This window comes from Chaetodon auriga, chromosome 13 (genome assembly GCF_051107435.1).
Source record: "Chaetodon auriga isolate fChaAug3 chromosome 13, fChaAug3.hap1, whole genome shotgun sequence".
Taxonomy (NCBI): domain Eukaryota; kingdom Metazoa; phylum Chordata; class Actinopteri; order Chaetodontiformes; family Chaetodontidae; genus Chaetodon; species Chaetodon auriga.
Genome location: NC_135086.1, coordinates 22,160,438 through 22,178,166, shown reverse-complemented (window position 1 = coordinate 22,178,166; position 17,729 = coordinate 22,160,438). Strand labels below are relative to the sequence as shown.

The 17,729-nt window shown below is 39.5% G+C and overlaps 3 protein-coding genes across 3 annotated transcripts; 1 reads left to right on the top strand and 2 right to left on the bottom strand.

Annotated features, from left to right (window-relative positions):
• The first annotated feature begins 428 nt into the window (after window positions 1–428).
• LOC143330835 (CD209 antigen-like protein C) lies at window positions 429–4,598 on the top strand. Its single transcript, XM_076747596.1, has 6 exons — window positions 429–542; window positions 635–736; window positions 1,433–1,612; window positions 2,430–2,572; window positions 2,773–2,876; window positions 3,736–4,598. The coding sequence occupies exons 1-6, from the start codon at window positions 473–475 to the stop codon at window positions 3,899–3,901; spliced, it is 765 nt and encodes a 254-aa protein (XP_076603711.1). The 5' UTR covers window positions 429–472; the 3' UTR covers window positions 3,902–4,598.
• A 2,774-nt stretch (window positions 4,599–7,372) lies between these two features.
• LOC143330839 (CD209 antigen-like protein C) lies at window positions 7,373–11,578 on the bottom strand. The gene is made up of 6 exons (XM_076747598.1): window positions 11,509–11,578; window positions 11,316–11,417; window positions 10,996–11,172; window positions 10,477–10,619; window positions 9,954–10,057; window positions 7,373–7,523 (listed from the first exon to the last, which is right to left on the bottom strand). The coding sequence occupies exons 1-6, from the start codon at window positions 11,576–11,578 to the stop codon at window positions 7,373–7,375; spliced, it is 747 nt and encodes a 248-aa protein (XP_076603713.1).
• A 3,481-nt stretch (window positions 11,579–15,059) lies between these two features.
• LOC143330990 (uncharacterized) lies at window positions 15,060–17,343 on the bottom strand. Its single transcript, XM_076747801.1, has 5 exons — window positions 17,238–17,343; window positions 16,985–17,081; window positions 16,692–16,811; window positions 15,864–15,942; window positions 15,060–15,615 (listed from the first exon to the last, which is right to left on the bottom strand). Exons 1-5 carry the CDS (start codon window positions 17,333–17,335, stop codon window positions 15,506–15,508), a joined length of 504 nt encoding a protein of 167 aa, XP_076603916.1. The 5' UTR covers window positions 17,336–17,343; the 3' UTR covers window positions 15,060–15,505.
• Window positions 17,344–17,729: the final 386 nt, after the last annotated feature.

Sequence of the window (17,729 nt, the reverse complement as noted above, 5' to 3'; positions counted from 1 at the left end):
ATTGTATTTCAGTATAAATTCAATTTGAGAATAAATAAACATATAAAATGAAGCAGTTCTTAGAAGAAAAATATAAATCTGATTTTTATTTTTATGGTAAGGCCTCTCTGAGGGATTGCGGTGGTTTCTCATTCATTCACTTTGGAGGTTGTTTGATTTGATTGTCACTAATGCAACAAACTTCTCGAATTATCTCATTAAATATTTCTTTTAGTTTAGAAATTAAATCTATACACTGTACATTTCATTCAAGTTCTTAGAGAAGTGTAAAGTGAAAAGGACTGTAGACTTATCTGTTCACATGACTACCATCACACAGATGTTCCAGTGGTGAAAGACTGACGCACATCTGTTCTCACCACCTCTGAAACTTGTGACTTCCTCAGAAGTTGAAACTGACAACAACTTACATGCTGTCCCCTGTGCAGCAGAGCTGATCCTCTGGGAAATAACTTAAATAACCTTGTAAGCGATGGAGGAAATCTACATGAATGTGGAACACCTCAAACCTGCAAACACAAGACCTTCAACAAATCAGACAGGTAAGAAGGTTCAGTGGACAGAGAGCTTGTACATGGGTGCCTATTATCATCTGTCATTATTAATACTGTCTACTGGACCTGGCTGTGTTCAGGGCCCGGGAGCTCAGACAGGAGGTTTCATGGATCTGTTGTTCTCTGCATGGGGCTGCTCAGTGTTTTCCTGCTGGCTGGGCTCATCGGCCTCGGTGTCCACTGTGAGTGTGGTTTTCATTCGTCAATGTCATGTTGAGCCTGTGTGCTCTGAGAGAACAGACGACCAGTCCTCCATATTAAAGATGCCTGAGTTTTACCAGAATGTAAAAAGAGGCAGTCTTGATTTTCTTTTTTTCTTAACTTTCTTCAATATTTTCCTTCACTTATTGCATGTAAAGCACTTTATAAATCTGCTTTGAGAGCACCCCAGAATACACTTTAACATGGACCTCATGAAGGTCTTGTTTTGTAAATGTATTCGGTACGAATATGAATTTTTCCACCTGTGGTAAAAAGTCTTATTAGAGCAGTGAGAGCCGCAAAATTACATAGATGAACATCTCGGGATGATAAAGAGGTTTGCATTTTGCCAGCTTTTAATTTGGAGCTAAACCATGTTTGAAGTTGTTCAGTATCATCATATATGCTGGGAATAGATCAGGGGATATAATAATATAAAAGACACTACAACACAGTTTGGATTTGCATTGATTTGGTCCATTGCTCTAAGAAACTAGTCATAACAGAGTTTCATGTAAGCCTTTGAGTTGAGATACCTAATAGTTTGTAAGGGTTTGTAAAGTGCAAAATTAGGAACGATTTTGACTTTTGACTGAAATATAAAAACTTTCATAAGTATCAATACGAACGCATGAGGTATTTGCTGTTTAAGAAGCATGTATCTTGATTTATTTCAGACTTTATTTCAGTTCAAGATTCATCTGCAGAGCTCTCCTCCATCAGAGCCAACCTGACTGAGCGTCTCCAGGCCAGCAATGACAAGCTGGCTGCTGTGTCTGATGAGAGAGACCTGCTGAATGCCAACCTCACCGAAAGGACTCAAGAGCTGGACAGACTTAAGAGATTATCCAAACAGAGTGAGTGCTTGCCTGTGTGTGGTTATGCACAGCTGTCTCCAGTCATGAGGGTCAAGACCAGCCACAGCTTCACGTACACAGCACCATCAGAGGTCATGGCACTTACCTCCTGCTCTCAGTTCTGCAAACTATATTTATACCCAGTGTTGTCCCAGTAACTTCATGTCCTCTCTCAACTGATTTAAACAGACGTATTTATTCATAAGGAAGGTTTTGCACTTAGAAATCTTATTAGCATCTATTTTGTAGCTAAAACCAAGAGTTTTCAAATTCTCCGTGTGACAGAACGGACCCTCACTTCCATGTTTGAAAGACTTTCACTTCCTTATAGGACCTTTATCTACTTAAAGCTAATGCAGCTTCTCATGTGCCAGATAGATAGGATGCTGAAAGTAATTAGCCATTTCATCTAATACGTTTTTGGACCAATCGTAGAGTGTGAGGAGTCATTAAGAGGCTAATGAAGCAGGATAAAAGCGCTTTGGCTTTAGTGTGTTGCAGCACCTTCAGATGAGGTAGAGTGGGGTGAAAAAATGGGAAAATAAATGAATTCAAAGACATGATTCTGGTTTTGATGATAGTCATTTTGTTATACTCTGGGTTAGGGAGGTTTTGATTTGCCCACTGTATAGTAAATGTCAGTGCTCATAAACATCATCATCATCATCCACAGAGCATGCGTTTAATCCACAGCCTCTCAAATGATGACTAATATGATCCAAAATCATTGAAGGCAGGCCGTCATTTACAGTGATGTCAAGTGAAAAAAACGGGTCTTGTCTGATCATTAATGTCTCTTGTTTGATGCACTGTACAGAGAAAACGTGTCCTGCAGGGTGGAAGCTGTTCGGTTGTGCCTGTTACTTCTTCTCCACTAAGAAGAATTCTTGGGGAAAGAGCAGACAAGACTGCAGAGACAAAAGAGCAGATCTGGTGGTCATAGACAGCCGTGAAGAACAGGTCGTGTGGAGTTTTTCCTCTGTGATCTGCATGGATTGTAAAGTACTCTGGGACAAATTTGTGTCTTTGGGCTGTAGAAATAAAACTGACTTGCCTTTTTTATCTTCCTTTGGATTATTCAGATGAATTGCTGTAAATTGCATACAGTATATAATATGGTTCAAAGTAAAATAGAGCTTTCTTTCCTTTACCTTGGACAGGAATTCCTCACTAGAAACATCAAGAAAGATACTTGGATTGGTTTGAATGACAGAGACAATGAGGGCACCTGGAAATGGACTGATGACACCTCACTGACTCTGAAGTAAGGCATACAGTAAATGTTCTGTAAATGATCTTATTTGAATTTAGAAACATACACAGCTATTGCTTTGCATGATTACATTTATTTGTATATTGTCTACGTCAGACTCCTCCTGACTCCCATTAGGGGTCGCCAAAGCTTCAGGGGTTCCGAAGGCCTTATAGATTTTAAGAAGTGCAAGAAAACCTTTCTAAAAATGACATTGTTGACCTATACCTGAGAAGAAACTGATGAAATTGTTATTTCTAAAGTTTAGAGTATTATTTAAGACTAAACTTCAGAAAAGGGCACAGCAAAGACCTGAACACAAGCTATATTCTCAGAGCCTTCACACTCTGCTAATCAGCCTTGAGAGCAATGGCCAAGCATCAAGGAGAAGAAAACATTGAATTTGTCAAAAAAGAAGTATGTAAGATTGTTAAAAACACACATAAACATAAGATAGACATCATTCCAATCGCTTGTTTTACACAAACCACTGCGTTCACTGTTTGGGTTAGCTTTGCAGGGTATCAGATGTTCTGTACTGTTAATGTTATGCACTGAATATAATAAGAAATATCCATATAATCTGTCACTTAGGCGTTGTCTGCTCCATGATGGAGATGGGGTCCATAAAGGAAGAAGGTTGGGAACCTCTGGTCTAAATAATTGTAATCAGAATCAGACTGAAGTTGCTTTCAACATTACTTGTGAGCTAGCTGCTCCACATGGAGAGGTATTTATTCCTTGAATCAGAACAAAAAGAATCAGAGTGCTGACTGTGCTGCCAATCCAGCAGGTTTGTCTCTCGCCACAACTTAATTCACGAGAAAAACTTAAAGATGCTTTTTTTTTTTTTTGCTTAATAACCTCCTAGGTACTGGTGGACAGGACAGCCTGATAACGGCGGTGGAGATCCCCGGTGGGGTGAAGAGGACTGTGTACATTTCCAACCTGGCACGAAATCTGAAGAAAGCTGGAATGATCGGCGGTGTGATGACTCTCTGCAGTGGATCTGTGAGAAGTGGCTTAGCATTGAATGAGTTGTGAAACAATATATTTATGAATGCTTTTGCAATGCAAGTTTTGATGACGCAAATGACCTTTAATAGTGTTAGTGTATGTGTTAGAAATAGAAAGAGAGTATGGGCTTCAACATGGAAACCTTTATATGGCAACAGAGGAAGTCTGCACTGTTTCCTGGCATGACTCCACCATGTTTCTACAGTAGCTAGCACATCCCCAGTTTGGAGAGGCAGACTCCTGTCTCCACTGGCACAGAAGATAAGCAATGTACCGCTATGGACAAGGTCAGCCCACATAAAATAATCAGTTGAACAGTATGTCATATTTTGAATATTTTCAGCACATACTTAAAACTAAACACTTAAAATCACTTGATGCAAGCTAGCCACTCACAAGAGGGAGAGGTGATTAGCTAAGGCCTGCTTCCATCCATCAGTCCCATACAAACCACATTTTTATGAAACGACACTCCAGTCCAATTTCATCTTAAAGATAGGGAAATCTCATCTTTGCAAGGATTTACTTGTAGCGTGTAGCAGAGGGGGCCAGCGATTGTATCAGGATTGCCATGACTCCTCCCTGGTCCCCCTTTGGTGATGTTTCATTTGTTCTAATGTGATTGGTGTAAGAAACGTGCCCATCAGAGGGCAGTGTCAGCTCTCTTTTCATGTGGTATAGCCATCTATGTACCACAATGTCTTTAGTGCTTGTAGTGAAGGCCATATAAATGATTTCCATTATAACCAGGTACTCATGATACAATCTGTTTATTCCTTTGTTTATGTTTATTGTTACAACTTATTTATGTTATTTGTACATTTACATTTGTTGGGTATACTTTACATTGAGATGTAGCTTTCTCGCTGTTTTTCCCACACCATGTTTGGATGATTCTGTGCCTTGAATATCCAACAGGTTAATAAAGAAATCAATACCTCAGGTCTCCTTGTTAATGTATAGTGTGAGGAAGCCTCAACTCCCTCACTATTGGTTAAACCCCTGCTTTTCTTAGTTAAGGTGAACAGATACTCTCACACAATTCCTTTGTTTTCTTTATTAAATTTTAGTTCAATGGACTAATTGAGAAATACAAACTTTGTATAGTTGTACTCAGCATTAGAAGCCTGTTTCTTAAGAATCTATTAATCTCAAGTGGTAATCAAAGTTTTAACCTGTCAGAGTGTGAGTCCTTGTGGAGGCCATCGTGCTGGTGTTCAAAGAGGAAGCACGCCTAAACAATAGCCCTTTTATGTGCTGTAGGAGTAGGCGGATCCTCAGATCTGATTGGTCAAAGGATGAATGATCAAATGACTGGTAATTAAGTCAAATACTGTGTGATATTTAAATGATTTGCATATTTTGAATGCATGGTATTTATGATAACACGTTGAAGAATGAAATGAGGCTTTGTTGTATAAGCAAGCTAAGAAAGACTTTGGGTATTTGTGGTTAAGCTTGTCAACCCTCTTTCCTGCAGTGCTGACCTGATAGGTCAGTTTGAACGGGCAAGGCGGGCTCCTATGCTATATATGTGAGAGCACTGGGAGAGAGAGTGGACTGGTTTAAGAAGAGCAGCACCAGATTCGTTCTAAACTGAGTAATGGAAGCTAAAGGGTATTGTTAAGTTTTCTTTGTTTTTTTTTTTTTTTTGTTAGAGACTGACAATAAAAGTCTGCTTAAATTTTTCAGCATAACTCCCTGCCTGCATGATGTTTTTGTCCTCTGCACCTCACATCGCAACATATAGTAGTTATTACTGCTGCAACCCAGCAGACTAGCCCTGGTTAGTTTTCCTCACAGAGGCAGTTAAAAGCTGTTAACATGGGAAGAAGTAGCAGCTCTGTAAAAATGAGCATAAAGTGATCTGCAGCTTCACAATAACACATTCTAGTGGTGTTACATGATGGAAGAAGTATTCAGATCTTCTATCTGAGAAAAAATAGCCGTAGTGTAGAAATTAGTCTGCTGCAGACACATAAGCATTGGCATCAAAATATACTGGAGGTACCAAAAGTAAAAAGTGTCCGTTTCATTTTAATGACTTTATATACTTCTGGGTAGCTTGTGAACCTCCTTATCCTTAAACTATAATAATGCATCGTCATTTGTTTGTTGGTTATGTTTAGTATTATTTAACTGAATCACCAAAGTGACTAAAATTATCAAATAAATGTGATGGCGTAACAAGTGCAATTTGCCTTTGATGTTGTGGAGAAGAAGTATAAATTAGCAGAAACTGGAAAAGAGGACAAACAACCAAATGACATTCTATATGACTGAGGATAGAGGATGTAACACTGGCAGCACCTTCTGCCTTTCTAGTGTCGCAACTTGAGTGTGAAAAGTTAAAAGTGGGTGGAGAAGATATACTTGCTAGTACCACAAACCACAAACTTTGTGAACTACCACCTTCTGCAGGGGGTGTGTTAAATTCACAAAACAATGCATGCAGCAATACTGCCACAACTTTGACTGAAGCCTGTCAGAGTTGCTTTTATTAATTCATAAATAGGCAGTTCTCTCCATGATAAATCAATGATATCTTGTATGACTACCTGTAAACCTGAATATCTCCCACTCACTGCATACTACCGAATTAACTCCTTTTGCTATCTACAGAGAACATTTAGGGCTTTTCAATGATACCAAATGTGAAGGGGTGGGGCTTCGGTACCTTTCTCTTTCTCATTAAGGAAAATGGCGTCCATCAGTGCAAGTGCATTTTATGGGAAGAGGTAAGTGCATAATACTTTTTACTGAGCAAATTTTGTCTTGAAATGCTGTTGGCATATTTTAGATAAGTCTCTTAACAACACATTAAAACATTGTCTGAATTATTTTAACTGTATTTTAGCATAATATTTAAGTGTTTAAAAAGTATCCTTAAAAAATCTTTTTTTTCTTGTTTAAAAAGAAATGTTTTCAGTGTTCTAATTACCTTACAAAGACTGGAGAACTTTAAAGAAAAAAATGTGATTGGACAATATTTTTTTTTTTCCTGGTAGTCAGGAGGATAAATGAAATAACTAAACTACTTGCTGTGCCTTTGGCTACATACCACCATAAAAGTAGACATTAGAATGGAATGGTTCATATGGTTTCAAAATGTTCACTCTTTTCATGGGAAAGCAGGGTTTCATTTAAAAGAAACATTACTGGGGAGAATTAACTGGAAAATGATGTATGTTTTCTTTTAGTTAGTATAAAAGTGAAAAAATTGGCCTTGGAAGAAACAGCTTGAGCTGAGGCGTTTGTTTTTTATTATTTTCATTGCATTTCAAGGTTGCGCTAAGATATTTAGCTACAGCAGCAATTAGGAGAAGGTGTTTAAATACATATATTACAGTCTTCAGCACAATCAAACACATACACAAACAAGCATTTTTTAACAAACATACAAGAATCACTTAATACTAAAAGCTTTGCATAATCATAGCTTACATTGTTAAAGCATTTACAAATATATGATCTTAAATTATGCAACAGTGTTATGCTATTTTTTCACAGATCCATTGCAGAGAAGCTTCACAGGACAGATCATTCCAGTGAGTGTCCATCTCAGTTCTGATATGCACACAGTCCTCTTCACCCCACTGTGGGTCTCCACCGCCATTATCAGGCTGAGCTGCCGGCCAGTACCTAGCAGGTCAGTGAATGAGAGAATCATGACACTGTTTATCTCTGACATGAATACGGCCCTCAAACAGTTGGCCATGGACAAGTCACATTTTTCTGAAAGAACGCTGGGTCCAATCCTAAAGATAGGGAAATACCATCTTTAAAATGGCTTTCTTGTAGTGTTTTTTAAAGAAACTGTCCTCCTAAAAAGCTGCATCAGTCATTTCAATAACATTTTACTGAATGAAAGTCAGCCACAAAAGGAGCAGAACAGGCAGCCCTATCTGGCAATATTAGAGGTGATTATGCTCATGATCAAATCTTATTAATATGCACCTCCTTATAAACAGGTGGCACTCATCAGACTGAAAGAAGCAATTTACCACCAGTTTGTCCAGTTAAGATAGCCATCTGAATCTGACTTGAAACAAATGTGAGTAAATCTCTTATCCAAGGGGGGTGGGGTGGCATGGTGGTCACCTCACAGCTAGAAGGTCCCGGGTTCGATTGCGCTGGGGGTGTGTCCTCCTTCTGCCTGCTGCTCGAGGAAAGAGGAGTTTGCATGTTCTCCCCGTGTTCACCTGGGGTATCCTCCATAAAAAAAAAAAACACTAAAAACATGCAAGATCACCACCTGACCAATGGTGACAAGAAAGAACTGGGTTCCCGGGCGCCGCTGTCGGCTGGCAGCCCACTGCTCCTGGTCTGCTCCGGAGGAATGGGTTAAATGCGGAAGAAGCAGTCACCGAAGCGTGGCATGTGCATGTAGTGTTGTTGTGTGTACCGAAGCATAGCATATGCATGTTGTGTTGTGTTGGGTGATTAATAAAGGAAAGTCTTAATCTTCCAAGCCAAGGATTGCACAGGAATAATGAAGTGGCTCACAGATAACAAGTTTTCAATACATTTGGGTAAAACTGAGCCAGTGTTGTTTGGAACTAAGAAGAAGCTGTCAAGAACAAATGCATTGAAAGTCACTTTCAAGCTAAGATGAGTTATGCTACCATCCTATCTGTGCCATTAAGGTGTGTGTGTGTGTGTGTGTGTGTGTGTGTGTGTGAGAGAGAGAGACTGCCTGTAAAGGGACATGGATGTGTGCATGTGTGGGTTAGTACAGAAGACAGAGGGAAAGGCACTCAAAGCAAAGCAGAGGAGATCTTAACCTCTGCAGAAAAACACAATAACCATCTCTTTATCACTCAGGAACCCAGCATGTGAACTCAGGTTCATCAGCTGCGCCACTGGTCTTTTTACTAATAAAGTGTAGTTTACCCACTTTACTGCAGTGGCAGAAGCACACAAGCACAGCCCAACGATCGATGAAACATTTTGGGCGCACAGGAACAAGCAGTAAGCACAATGACTAATGTACCTCAAATAGTAACAACAAGTCTCAGCAGTCTGTTACTGTAGTACCATAAAGCTTATCCAACAATGAAGCTTACAGTAACATACTGTCATTAACCTGTGTCTGCCCAGGCAAAAGCCTGTAACTTGAGATCACTTAAAGAGCAATTCACATGTGTTTCATAATGTCTGGTCTGAGTTTTTTACTTCAGAAAATGACAGGGCCGTTGTATAGCAACAGCCAGAGTCGACTTAATTGAAAGAGAGCGGGGCATCAAAGTAGAAAGGTGATGTGTATTGGCCACATCAATTCTTAGATTAATCAATCAACCTAAAAAGAGGTTTAGGCAATATCTTGCATGAGATCCAGTATTCTCATATTAAACACTGCATCAAATGACTGCGTGTGATAAAAGCAGATGAGAGAAATTTCTGAGAATTATCACAACTCTAGGTCAGATTTTATCCTCTTTTAGCAGATTTTGAAGGCACGCTTACTGTATGGTTCAGTCTTACAGCTGACATCAGCTCCATTTCCAGCAACAGGCCACTGTTTTTAGGAAAATCTGCACTCTGATAAACACACTGTACACCGCCGGCACCAAATGTCAGCTAAAGATACAGAGTAGCTGGTGAGAAAAAAAAAAAACAAAAAAAAAAACAGCTAAACAGATATGTTTCTCAGGAGATGTGGTGATTGGATGGACGACTGGACTAACATTCATTCAGCGGAGTGACACACAAATCCAGATGTGTGCCATTTTTGCAATCACACTTGCAATCACACTTGTTTGAAAGATGATAACATGTCAGGGCGTTGTGTTTAGCAGCTTATTGCCGTGTTCCTCAACTCCCATGTGACGAAAAAGTAAATCAGTGCTGTTTTAAGTTTTGGAAGTCAACTGGCTTGTGCCCTGATAGTTTGGTTATTTGACTTCACCCACTGAAGTCTGTATCAGCCAGCGAGGTTATTTATGCTGCACAGCATCTATGCCTGTAAGAAATGTCTGCTGAAAACTAAATTCAAAACAGACAAATTCTAGTAAGATGAAATGATAACTGTATAAATTAATGTCTATATTCAACCAAAGTGAAGTGCCTTACGTCAGAGTCAGTGGAGATCCATCTACCCATTTCCAGGTCCCCTCTTCGTCTCTGTCACTCAAACCAATCCACACGTTTTTCTTGGTGAGCGCAGTGAGAAATATCTGTTTAACATATAGAAACCCACATTATATTTTTGCTTGAACCACAATATATGTCCCATTTACAAGTATTTATTTGAACATATCAATGGAGTAGAAAACATAATTAAAATGCAATCATTAAATAACCGTAATTAAAAATCCATATTGTGACATAAGAATTATATAAAAATATTACCAGGGAGAAGGAAAGAAAAGGGTTTCATTAAATCCTGTATATGACCATTCACCATTTCTGTTGCCAGAAAGACACTGATGTTTTTTAACATTGTCCACAGTGAGATAGATAGAATTGCTGTTGCAGGGCTATATGTTTATCCTTAGGTATGTGTTGATTGAATACAATGAATACAATATATTTTCCATTTTATACATGTACACATACACACACACACACACACACACACACACACACACCGTACCTCCTCTTCATGGCTGTTTACAACCACCAGATCTGCTCCTCTGTCTCTGCAGTCCTCTCTGCCTTTATCCCACGAGCCAGGCTCATTAGAGAGGAAATAACAGGCATGACTGAACATCCTCCATCCTGCAGGGCATGTTTTCGCTATAAGAGAAGATGCATACAAGAAACCGCATGCTCATTTGGTTGGTGTCACCTTGTTGGATAGTTTAAGACGTGACTCCACAATGTCATATTTCTGCTTGATTGAAGAATAAGATTTACTGCTACAATGCAGCAACGTAGCTACATGCAGAAATAGAGACCATGGTTTTGACAGTTACTTGCCAGTTACTTATCATAAATTCAGGTTTGATTCCTAGAAAATCTAATTGTGGTCTGAAACTGGCCACTAAATCCTAAATCTACTAAATACGAAAGAGATCTTTTTACAATGCAGGGTGACTTCATTATTGAATTTCTGAGTAATAAAATGTTGACAGACAAAAAGTAAATCTAAATACGACACACAAGGGCTCACTCTGTTTGACCAAACTCTGAAGCCTCTCCAGCTCTTGAGTCATTTCAGTGAGGCTGGCATTCAGCAGGTCTCTCTCTTCAATCAGGGAAGAGAAATTGTTACTGGCCTGGAGACACTCAGTCAGGTTGGTTGTGATGGTGGAGAGTTGTGCCGCTGAGCGCTGAATGGAGTCATGGTCTGAAATGATGGAGAGATACTTCTCTGAAAAAAGAAAGATAACTTCTACAGTTTGATGTACATGTACATCTTTAGTAGAACAATGTTCTCATGATCATGAGTTCAGCCTGAGGTGTACTTCTGAATGTGATTTGAGAACTCACAGTGGACGCCGAGGCCGATGAGTCCCGCCAGCAGGAAGACACTGAGCAGCCCCAGAAAGAGAACAACAGCTGCATGAAACCTCCTCTCTGAACTCTGGGGACCTGAACACAGAAAAGAGCAGTGAATACAGTTAATGATACGACGGTATCAATGACAGTCTGTCAGCCTCTCCGTCTCACTCATTAGTCTTACCTCTCTGGTACTGGGATGCCTTTAGGTTAACAGATTTGTCACATCCAATATTTGCATAGATTTCCTCCATCACTCAGAAATGTGTCAGGTATTTGGTGGAGGGTCTGATCTGCAGCAGAAGTTACTCTGCACTGAAATGAGTTCAGTTTTTTTGACTTGATCAGGAAGTTACATCTCAAATATGTTAAAAATAGACCCTGAGAATCACCTCGATCTCACTTGAAAGAGGAACATGAATAAAGTTTTTCAAAAGTATTTGATTCTGCAGGTTCTGAACATTTGTTACACATTTTAGACAGAAATCAACATGTGGACACTTTTTCTCAGGAAGTTTCTTGGCTTTTCGTTTGCTGCTCGTAGGAAAAATGTTCATACGGCTAAAATCTTAACCCAGTGTCCACATTACTCAATCATTAGTGGGTTGTGTAGCAGCAGTGGTAAGATAGAAGAGAATACCACTCAAACAATAAAATGACAAGTGATGAAGCAGTTTTCTCCATTTTATCCTCTATGAATGATGTTTAGAGGGAAACACAATCCTGCTTGTTGTTTTTCTTGCTCTTAGACTGAATGGTCATATTTAACATTCTATCTATCTAAATTTGTCCTTTACCTGCAAAAATGTGTCCTTTGCTCCGTTGCAAAAAAATTGCAACTGAGCAAAGGACAGGTGGCAACAGAGGCATTTCCTTAAATCATAAATAGGTTAAGGAAACAAAGGCTCTGTGGTAAGCTCACACAGCTACCAAAGGAAGTGATTCGTTCCCACACACTGACAGCAGAATAGAATATAGAAAGAATGTTGTAATAGTCAAAACAATGTGCAGTTCTCAAATCCACAGCACTGTTCATTTTCTCACATCAGTACATTCATTTCCTGTTGCTTTCACACTGAGTTTATATGTGCACATGCAGTATCTTTACTTGACTGAGGGATGCATTGCCTTCATCTCGATGCTCATAATGGATTACACTGCTTCTCTGCTGAACTGTACCTGTCAGTCAGTTTTCAGTACTTTATTGTCGGTAATATAGCTATGGTTAGTTTTCAACCCTTAATAGTTCTTAATTAAATAAAAGTGTTATACTGAGGTATTTTGTAATGTACAGTAGTGTCATTTTTGATTTTGTATTCACTGTGAATGGGGCATATAATGGACAGTTGAAAGAAAAATGTATGAAAAACAGTTGAAAGTGGTGTTTGCATGAAATGAGTTTATTCAGCTGGCAGTTCTTGTGTGGATATGTGGAATAGTGGAATTGAGAAATGACACGAGGAAACAGTTTTAGAAACGCTCTTCTGTCATACTGATACAGTTCCTTGGATGTCTGACTGTCTTCACTTACGCAGTGATGAAGGGTAAAGCCACTTTGCTGCCAGTGATGCAGAGGATGATGAATTTATTTAATTTGGAGTCTTGACTTAGATGTTTTGCTTGAGTAGCAGCATCTTGCAGGACAAATGAAGTGGAGAAAGTATATCATATAAAACAGTATAAAATCACGTGTTGATTACAGTTCATGTTTTGACAACTGCAACAGTGTTTGAGAAAATGTGCCGAGGAAATGAGAAAAACTGTAAAGCAACATCAGCAGCTCCTTAATGGCTGACAAAGCTCTAAGACCTTTGTCAGCCATTAAACAAGCAATACAAGGCACATGACATGCAGTGTGCACACCAAGCTTGATTACAACAGCCAATGATAAAAGTCCTTTAAATCACAGCAACACCTGCATCATTTGAATTAATCACTGATCGAGGTTGAACCTTAATTATATTTAAGTGATGTCTATGAAATATTAGAGTTTTTGCTGACAAATATTTTCCATTATTATTTTCATTACTTACTGTAACTAAATAAAACTTTGAGGAACTAATCCAGCTGCAGTGATGGCATCACAGGTGAAGTCCATGGAGACATTTGTGTTTCCAATCTTTCCATTACCTTGTGATGGTCTGAAAGGGATTTTTCTCTTTATTAGATAAAAGTCTGCTTTATGAGATTAAAGTCACAGTCCACAGCTGCTGAGATCAGCAGCCTGCCTCTCCTTTTTTCTCTTCTGTTTTGGTCTCATGTATGCCTCTCCCTGTGTGTGTGTGTGTGTGTGTGTGTGTGTGTGTGTGTGTGTGTGTGTGTGTGTGTGTGTGTCACTGCAGGTTGTGGGCCCCTTTTACACGTACGTGGTTATTTTGAAAAATAGAGCCATTTCCCTTTGTTTGTGCCCTTCATTTACACGCAAACTGAGAATTCGCTTCTGAAAACGATGCATTCTAAAACCTCCGGCCAGATTGAAGATTTTGGAAAAGTTCGGTTGCACATTTGCATGTAAACTGAGAAAAACGGAGAAAAACAGAGTTTTAGGTAGCCGACGTCACATTACACGCCAGAACCTGCACCTGCGCCAAAGGTGCAACCTATGTTTGCGTTTTCATTTGGCTATGGTGATCATGGATGCATTCAGAGAAGCAGTCGCATTTATGTTGGTGTAACAACTTCTCCCCCTCCAACATGAAGAGCCAGTCCGCGTCACCACCAGCATCGACGGCATACATACACGGGTTGGTGTAAACGAGAAGTTTTCTGAAAAAGGACATGTGTGCACGATGTTATTTTTGAAAACAAAGAAGGTGAAAGGTCCATTTATGAAATAGCATAGCAATAACTTAGTGGTAGTCAGCAGCTCTGCTAATAGTCACCCTGCCTCCTCATCTGCTGATCACACCTGACACTCATTTCCAATCTCCAGTCTCACCTGCTATGCAACAAGGTAAGTCTGAGTCTTCAGTCTCTGAGCTGGCTCTCTGTCTTTCTGTTGCTTGCTCTGTCTTCCTGACGTGTGTGTGTTTTGTCTGCATCAGGTTCATTTCCAGCTACCTGCTCCAGAATCTACCTGATGTTTGATGTGCATTTACTGAACTGTTCATTAAACGTTATTGTCTTTCACTACCTCCCATCTCTGTGTCTGAGTGGAGCCTTTAATGTGGATGCCATTAATGTTTACATCCAACGATGTCATGAGCACAAGCCTCTCAGCCATGAGTAGATCCTTCTGCACAGTGATACAGTTGACGGGTGTAGTTCAGAAAATAGTTCCTACATGAAACTGCTGCAAGGTCTGTCGATCATCTTGAGTAAGTGGGTCATTTCAGGAAAGAGACTTTGCTGTACATTTTATGAGATGAATAAATAGCAGCAAAGGTGAGAGACAAAACTGTCCCTTACAGTAAAAATGACTTCCCCTCAAAGTTTAAATGACTGCATTCTCATTCATAACAGTTGGTAAAGTGCATCTACCCTGTGCAGAAAATCTGTTTGATATTACTCTTCAGAATTTACATACAAATTTCAATGTTTGCAGTGTGAACACTATGGGGGAAGTAGGATGGGACTGCATGGGACTCCAGTGGGACCAGGTGTGCCACATGTCACTTCATGCTGACTATTAAACAATGACCACCTGTGTTTTATCAAGTCAAGCCAAGTCATTCCTTTATTTAACTCATTTAAAAATAATACAAGTTAAGTGCCTTCCAATTTTCACAGTGATAGCAGCATCAGAGAGCTGGCAGCTATGGTAATGAAAAAGCAGAAAAATAAAAATGGACTTCATGGTGACACTTATTAGGATTTCAATTAATACAACTAATGTAAACAGTGATGCCATTCCACAGTCTGGGAGCAACAACACCTAAAGCTTGGTCCCTCTTGCATTTCAACACAAACTGTGTCACAGCTTACAGCTTCACAGTATGTCAGAGGACCACAAAGAACTAAAGGAGATTTGAGGGTCTAAAATGTCGGAGACGCGAGATAAAAAAAAAAATAAGATTTTACAATCGATTCAGTGCTGAACTGGAAGCCAGCGAAGTCAGAACAGGAATGATATGGTCTCAAGCAGTTGCAGCTGAGACAACGAACACCAACATGTCAGGAATTACAGCAGTCTAAATGACAGCACATGAGGACACTGCCAAGCTTCTCCACATTTCTAGAAGTCACTTCATCATCCAAGCTCGTTGGGTGTTACAGGTGGAGAGTTTGTAGCCCATGCAAGCCCATTCATTGGTCATCTCCATGAAGCCTGGGGCGGATGTGAGGCCGCTCGCTGGAATCCAATCATTCATTCACAAACACAGATGGATGGAAATGAGATTCTCTCACATTCATGCCAAATATTCTTCAGTCCTCATTAAAACGCAGAGGGTGCTCAATGTTATAGTTTAGTAGAGTCAAGCAGCAGCACAGCAGTGTCTAATGTGAGCAATAATAATAGGATCAGACTTTCAGAGCAGCAGAGCAGCAGTAAGATGATCAATGTCTGTATAAAATGAATGATCCTGGTTACACACTCACCTGTCAGCAGGTTGTAGAGGTTGCAGTAATTGAGGCCACCATCAAAAAGACTGGAGAAACTGAGAGAAACGGACTGACCCTGGTAAAATCATTAAAAAACACATGAATAAAACATTTTTTATTCTGCTAGAATTCAGACTCCACAACTGATTTTATTAGTGATCAGCAACTCATCATGAGTGCTGTGGAAATGGGAAATAATTCCAGGCTGCATGTTGTAACTCCACATTTAAGCCAAGGATTTGCATCAGTAGCTTATATAGAATAATACTTGAATAAAAAGACATTTTCAGCTGTTAGACTGTGAGCCCACATAACATGGAAGCACACACATTCAATGTTAATGAAAGCCATGAAAACACCAAACAATGAATTCACTCTACTAACAAGCATGAGGCAACCTTCAGTCGAGCCTGACAATGTGTGTTCTTCTGTGCTGAAGAGCTCCATTGTTGTCCAAAAACAATTCAAAATACATTAATGAGGAACACTGACTATTATATTCCGAATATATTCTTTTATATAGTCTTCTTTGTGCCTGCTTTGCTGTCCTTCCATCATTCTTTTTATATTTGTGATTGTTTTTTTTACGCTACAATATGTACTTTATACTCCTAGCTTGAAAAAGGGCATGAGAATAAAATCATGATTTATAATTAATATGTTCACTCACTCTCACATACATTTATATATACAAACAATCAGAGTTCCCAAGAAATTATTGTGCCTGTCTTGAAAAACTTGCCAGCGTGTTGATATGTAATTTCCTTCCTTTTCTCCTTGAATAACGAGACTCGTGGTTATCAACTGAGCATCACTGATACTTACAGACACACGGCAGCCACTGCTCAGTACAGTGGGACTTAGTGTGAAGGTTATATTCTCAGCCTGATGGCCGTCTGGGGATGAGTGGTTAGCTTTGATCATTACAGAGGTGGCTGAAACAAGCTGGAACAGACAACAATATTAACAATGTATATCAATTAGGCTAAATGTATGATTTATTTTATGCTGATGATAGAAATAGATAAATCACTTTTTTATTCTTTGGAGCACATTTATTTACATTCCACACAGCTATAACAGCATTTACTGTCCATTAACACAAGACTGCTTCTTACCGTATACTGACATTCATCACAGCCACTCAGAGGGCTGAAGGCTTCAATCTGTTGCACTAGTTTGGTGCTGATTTCAGCACAAGGTGTTGCAAAGAGCCTAAAAGAAAATAGTGGCACACAGTTTGGACACTTTCATGTTAGAATCAAAACTTCACTGTGAAATATCAAGCGTTCAGTGTATCTTACATCCTGCATTCCTGACATAAATCCTCTCTAAACTCACATTCAGATACACTCAGTGAGCTGGACATACCAGAGTGAATGGCAGAAAGCATGGTAAGGAACAGCGACGGCAGATAAAGAGCCAAACAGTCCTGCCATGAGGGCAGAGGCCAGCAGCAGAGTCCTCATGGTCAGCAGGCTTCTTCCTCCTGTAGAGCAGTATTGGTGAGAGTGTGCTGGCTGTTCACTCAGCTCAGTGTGAACCACTGCTGATGAATCAGACTCCAGACCTGCAACTTTATACAGGCTTGTCATGAGGGCCAGTAAAGATGCTTGACATCGATCTGGTAAAGGTATGACTGCTCAGTCTTGTGCAGATTGTCTGATTTGTTGGTCTTGTGCTGTGTCTTCACGCAATAAAATGCCATTTATTTTCCACTTGGCTCATTTGTTAACATTTTCTGTCTGCAAACAGGGAATCACTGACTATTATTTGATGAAAGGCAAATATGCACAAAGTGATAATAATAATCTGCCCCTGAATTACATTTGAACAACTCTTTATCAAATAGGTCACGCCAAC

Excerpts from the sequence above, each read along its gene's own strand:
- LOC143330835 (XM_076747596.1), top strand. The coding sequence starts at position 473 with ATGGAGGAAATCTACATGAATGTGGAACACCTCAAACCTGCAAACACA. Across the intron at positions 543-634 it reads ACCTTCAACAAATCAGACAG|GGCCCGGGAGCTCAGACAGG; the intron begins GTAAGAAGGTTC and ends GGCTGTGTTCAG. Across the intron at positions 1,613-2,429 it reads TAAGAGATTATCCAAACAGA|AGAAAACGTGTCCTGCAGGG; the intron begins GTGAGTGCTTGC and ends TGCACTGTACAG.
- LOC143330839 (XM_076747598.1), bottom strand. The coding sequence starts at position 11,578 with ATGGAGGAAATCTATGCAAATATTGGATGTGACAAATCTGTTAACCTA. Across the intron at positions 10,058-10,476 it reads TAAACAGCCATGAAGAGGAG|ATATTTCTCACTGCGCTCAC; the intron begins GTACGGTGTGTG and ends TATGTTAAACAG. Across the intron at positions 7,524-9,953 it reads GGATCTCCACTGACTCTGAC|GTACTGGCCGGCAGCTCAGC; the intron begins GTAAGGCACTTC and ends CTGACCTGCTAG.
- LOC143330990 (XM_076747801.1), bottom strand. The coding sequence starts at position 17,335 with ATGAGGACTCTGCTGCTGGCCTCTGCCCTCATGGCAGGACTGTTTGGC. Across the intron at positions 15,943-16,691 it reads GCAGTGGCTGCCGTGTGTCT|GGTCAGTCCGTTTCTCTCAG; the intron begins GTAAGTATCAGT and ends TGATTTTACCAG. Across the intron at positions 15,616-15,863 it reads CCTCTACAACCTGCTGACAG|CGAGCGGCCTCACATCCGCC; the intron begins GTGAGTGTGTAA and ends ATTGGATTCCAG.